The 5,514-nt window shown below is 37.6% G+C and overlaps 1 protein-coding gene across 5 annotated transcripts in view; it reads right to left on the bottom strand.

Annotated features, from left to right (window-relative positions):
- SEC24B (SEC24 homolog B, COPII coat complex component) overlaps window positions 1–5,514 on the bottom strand; it is an 83,319-nt gene that overhangs the window by 8,634 nt on the left and 69,171 nt on the right. For all 5 annotated transcript variants that reach the window (XM_023734794.1, XM_023734795.1, XM_023734796.1 and 2 more), the window contains one exon: window positions 5,334–5,426. In XM_023734794.1, coding sequence (XP_023590562.1) covers window positions 5,334–5,426 — 93 coding nt within the window. The remainder of the gene's footprint in view (window positions 1–5,333; window positions 5,427–5,514) is intronic.

The following is a 5,514-nucleotide window of genomic DNA, read 5'->3' as shown; positions in this document are numbered from 1 at the left end:
GCCTTGTCCATTCTGGTATTATACAGAAATCATATACACTAAGAGATGTCTCTTCTAGTAACTTGCATGATTTCCGTATGTTTAAACATTCGATCCATTTGAAAGTTATTTTGATTAAGGAATAAGGTAAATATCCAGCATCTCCCTCACCCCATGGCTAATCACTGGTCCTAAGAGTATTTTTCTAATACTCCATTTTAAAAAAAAAAAAAATATTTTGTGTTTTAGGTGGAAGTTTACATAGTAACTTAGGTTCCCCTTTAACAATTTTTATACAAATTGTTCTGTGCCACTGGTTATAATTTTCACAATTTTGAGACTAGTCAGCATTCTCATTATTTCCATTCTGTCTGTTCTGTTTCCATTGATTTAGCCTCCCTTCCCCTCCTTGCCTTCTCATCTTTGCTTCTGGGTGAATGTTGACTGTTTGGTGTCATACAGTTGATTGTTTAAGGGAGCACATTACTCACGGGTGATACTGTTCATTTTATAAGCCAATCTATTATGTGGCTGAAAGGTGACCTCCAGAAATAGTTTCAATTCCAAGTTCAAAGGGTCTCTTAGGGTGGTAGTCTCTGGGGTTTCTCTAGTCTCTATCAGTCCAGCAGGTGTGGCCTTTTTTAGGAACTTGAACTTTGTTCTACATTTTTTCTCCCATTCTATCCGGTGCCTTCAATTGAGTCCCTCGTCAGAATCATCGGCAGTGGTAGCTGGGCACCATCTAGTTCTTTTGGTCTCAGTTTTAGAAGAGGTTGTGGTTCGTGTGGTCTACTTAGTCCTGTGGACTAGTTTCTTTTCTGAGCCTTTGGTTTCTTTCATTCTCTTCTGCTCCATACAAGAAGAGACCAATAGTTGTGTCTTGGCTGCTCACAAGATTTTAAGACCCCAGATGCTACTCACTGAACTAGGATATAGAACATTATCTTTTCTTGCTTGTTTTATTGTGCATTAGGTGAAAGTTTACAGAGTGACTCTGATTCTCATTCGATAGATTGGTGTTTCATTCCCCACAATGTGTCAGCACTCTCCTCATTTCTGCCCTGGGTTCCCTGCTTCTTTTTGTCCTAATTTTCTACCCCTTCCTCCCTCCTCATTTTTGCTTTTGGGCAAATATTGCCCTTTTGATCTCTTATAATTGATTGTTCTAAGGAGTACATTCCTCTCCGGTGTTACTGTTTATTTTATGGGCCTGTCTATTGTTTGGCTGGAGGGTAGTCTCCAGGAATGGTTTCAGTTCCAGGTTACAAAGGTGTCTTAGGGCCATAGTCTCAGGGGTTTCTCCAGTCTCTGTCAGACCAGTAAGTCTGTTTTTTTTTTTTTTGTGAATTTGATTTTCTGTTCTACATTTTTCTCCCACTCTATCTGGGACCCTCTGTTGTGATTCCAGTCACAGCGGTCAGTAGTGGTAGTCAGGCACCATCTAGTTCTTCTGGTCTTGGGGTTGTGTAGGCTGTGGTTCATGTGGTGTAAGAACATTATCTTTATGAGCTATGTTATACCAACTGAATAAGTTGTCCCCCTAGACTATGGTACTAAGCTTTTTAACCCAGTAAACCAATCCTCTGAGTTGTTTGGGTATGTCTAGGAAGTCTATGTAACTGTACCCCTGATGCGCTTTGTTATATTATATAAGGATATATATGCAGCATACACAGGCAGCACCACTCTCCTGGTGCAGCAGTGGTTAACAGCTTGTCTGCTAACTGAAAGGTCAGCAGTTCGAATCCACAGCTGCTCCCTGGAAACCCTATTTGCCAGTTTTACTCTGTCCTACAGCATTGCTATGAGTTGGAATCGATTCAATGGCAATGGGCTTGGTTTGGTATGCAGCACACACAAACATGTATATACATATGCCTACAGATACACCTATATATGCACATTTACTCACATATGCCTTCTGATACAATATGCATACATATCTATCATGTAACCACATGCATATTTTTTAGTTGTTGTTACCACTGTTGCAGAATTGTATATGTTATAGCATTTACTGAAATTGGCCCTTTTTCTTGTGTACTTTAGTGTCTCTATTTACCCTGGTCAAGTTGCGCTGACTTCACTCATATTTGGTCTCGTCTTTCCCATCACCCAAAATAACAAATGTCTATGATCTAGGAAGTGTTCCCCTCTTCCTCTCATCCCTGGCAACCATCAAACAGTGTTACTTTCTATGTGTTTATCTATTCTTGATGTTGTGGGCCCATACAATATTTGTCCTTTTGTGATTATTTCACTCAGCATAAGGTCTTCCAGATTCATCCATGTTACAAATGTTTCGCTGACTCCTCACTATTCCTTATAGTTGCAATAATATACCATTGTATGTATGTACCAGTTCGTTTATCAATTTATCTGTTGATGGGCACTTAGGTTTTTTCTATCTTTTTGCTACTGTGAATAATGCAATGAACATAGATGTGCATATGTCTATTCATGTCTCTGCTCTTACATCTCTTGTACATACCTAGAAATGGGATTGCTGGATCATAAGGTATTTCCATTTCTAGCTTTTTGAGGAAGTATCATACTGTTTTCTATAGTGGTTGTACCATTTTACAATCCCAACAGCAATATATAAGAGTTCCAATCTCCCCACAACCTTGCCAGCATTTGTTTTCTGTTTTTTTCATCACTGCCATTTTTGCAGGGTTGTGATGGTATCTCATTGTAGGTTTGATCGGCATCTCTCTAGTGGCAAACGGTTATGAGCATCTTTTCATGTATCTGTTGGCCACCTGAATGTCCTCTTTGGTGAAGTGTCTCTTCATGTCCTTAGCCCATTTTTTCATTCGATTGTTCACCTTTTTTGTTGTTGAAGCTTTTATATATTTTAGAGATTAGACCATTATCAAATATGTCATTACCAAAGATTTTTTTCTGAGTTTGTACATTCTCTTTGATAAAGTCTTTTGATAAACGTAGGTCCCAGTTATCTAATTTATCTTCCGTCGTTGGTGTGTTTTTAGATGTGTTTGATAGGTTGTTTATGCTGAAAACCAGGTCCCCTAGTTTTGTCCCTATGTTATCTTCCAGCAACTTTATAGCTTTAGCTTTAACATTTAGGTCTTTGATCCATTTTGAGTTAGTTTTTGTGCATGGTGGGAGGTAGGATCCTGTTTCATTTTTCTGCCAGCACCATTTGTTAAAGAGGCTGTTTCTTCCCCATTTAATGGACTTTGACCCTTTGTTGAAGAGCAGCTGCCCACAGATGGACAGATTTACTTCTGGGTTCTCAATTCTATTCCACTGGTCTGTGTGTCTCTCATTGAACCAACACCAGGTTGTTTTGATTACCACAGCTGTACAGTAAATTTTGAGATCTTCTTCAGTATTGCTTTAGCTATTTGTGGCCTCTTTACTTCCTATACAAAGTTGGAGATTAGTTTTTCCATTTCATTAAAGAATGTTGTTGGGATTTGGATCGGGATTGTGTTATACCTATAGATTACTGTGGGTAGTATTGACATTTTCACAATGTTAAGTCTTCCAATCCATGAGCATGGAATGTTTTTGCATTTATGTAGATCCCTATTAGTTTTTCGCAGTAGTGTTTTATAGTTTTCCTTGTATGTCTTTTACGTCTCTGGTTAGGTTTATTCCTAGGTATTTTATCCTTTTGGGTGCTACTGTAACTGGCACTGTTTTCTTGATTTCCTTTTCAGAGTCCTCCTTGTTAGTATAGAGGAACCCAACTGATTTTTGTGTGCTGATTTTGTACCTGCCACTTGGCTGAATCCTTCTACTAGTTCCAGTAGCTTTCTTGTGGAGTCTCTTGGATTTTCTATGTATAGGATCATGTCATCTGTGAATAAGGACAGTTTTACTTCTTCTTTCCAATGTGGATACCCTTTATTTTCCTTCCTTGCCTTATTGCTCTTGATAGGATTTCCAGTATAATACTGATAAGAGTGGTGATAAAAGACATCCTTGACTCATTCCCATTCTCAAGGTCATTCTCAAAGTCTTTCTCCACTGAGAATAATGCTGGCTGTCGGTTTTGCATATATGCTACTCCTTTATTTTTTCGCAGTGATTTGAAATGCAGCCTTTATCACGTTGTAATTTTCATGAATTAGATCTATTTCTACACTCTTCTCTGTTTCATTGATCTGTTTACTGTGCCAATATCATAGTGCTTAAATAAGCACAGCTTTAAAATAAGGTTACTATTTTACTTAGTAGGACTCATTTTTCATATGCCTTCCTCATTCATTAGCACTATTCTCTTCTCAAACTTCTCCTATTATCCTCACTTGTTAATTCTGAGAAATGAAGTCTGGGACTAATTTGTCAAATTACAAAAACAAAATCTCATAAAAATCAAACAACGAAAGATTGTGATAGGGATTACGCTGAATTTATATTAATTCAGAAGAAACGACATATTTACAATATCCAGGAATAAGGTAGTACTTTCAAATCAATTAAACATATAGAACTGCTTTCAGAATCGTATTTCCCTGGTGTTTGTTAGTTAACACATACACAGTAAAGGCCTACTGAAAAAAATTATGTTTATTATCAGCAAAATAATTTAAATCAAAAGTAAAAGTTGTCAGAAAACAGTCTGGCAGTTCTTCGAAGAGTTAAATGTAGAGCAACCATGACATAACTCCACTCCTAGGCATACACCCAAGAGAACTGAAGATACATGTTCACACAAAAACTTGCACACAAAGTTCACAGCAACATTATCCACAATAGCCAAAAGGTGGACAACTCAAATGTCCATCAATATTTGATGAGTGGATAAAAAAATGTGGCATATGCACAGAATGGAGTAGTACTCAGCCACAAAAAAGGGATGAAGTACAGACACCTGCTATCAACCAAAAACCAAACCCGTTGCTGTCAAGTTGATTTGACTCATGGTAACCCTACAAGACACAGTAGAACTGCCCCATAGGGTTTCCAAGGAGCGGCTGGTGGACTCGAACTGCCCACCTTTTGGTTAGCAGCCAAGCTCCTAACCACTGTGGAAAACATTATGCTAAGTGAAAGAAGCCAGACATAAAAGGCCACACATTGTGTGATTCAGTTTATATGAGATGTCCAGAATGGGCAAATCCAGAGACAGAAAGTACATTAGTAGTTGCCACTGAGTAGGGAGAGGGAAGAATTGGGAATTAAAGGTTACTTTTTGAGGGTGATGGAAATGTTCTAAGATAATGGTGTTAGTTTATAACACTGTGAATATACTAAAAATCACCTAATTTTATACTTCAAAATGGTTAAAATGGTGAGTTTTATGTTACATGAATTTTATCTCAATTAAAAAAATTACAAACACACACACAAACAAAAAAAGTTGTATAAAATCCACTGACCATTTTCTGTGGTATTGATGCAAAATTAGGATATCCAAGCACATCCTCTATGAAGTTATTGTCGCAGCTTTTTCCAATCCAAATATAAAACACCTAAAACCAAAAAGCAACAAAATATTAAAACTCCCTAATCAGGCAAGAAAACCCATCATAGCAAGTTGTCGTTACTGTTACGTGCTAT

This window comes from Trichechus manatus, unplaced genomic scaffold (genome assembly GCF_000243295.1).
Source record: "Trichechus manatus latirostris isolate Lorelei unplaced genomic scaffold, TriManLat1.0 scaffold00071, whole genome shotgun sequence".
NCBI classification, from domain to species: Eukaryota; Metazoa; Chordata; class Mammalia; order Sirenia; family Trichechidae; genus Trichechus; species Trichechus manatus.
This window is presented reverse-complemented; position numbering and strand designations above follow the sequence as displayed.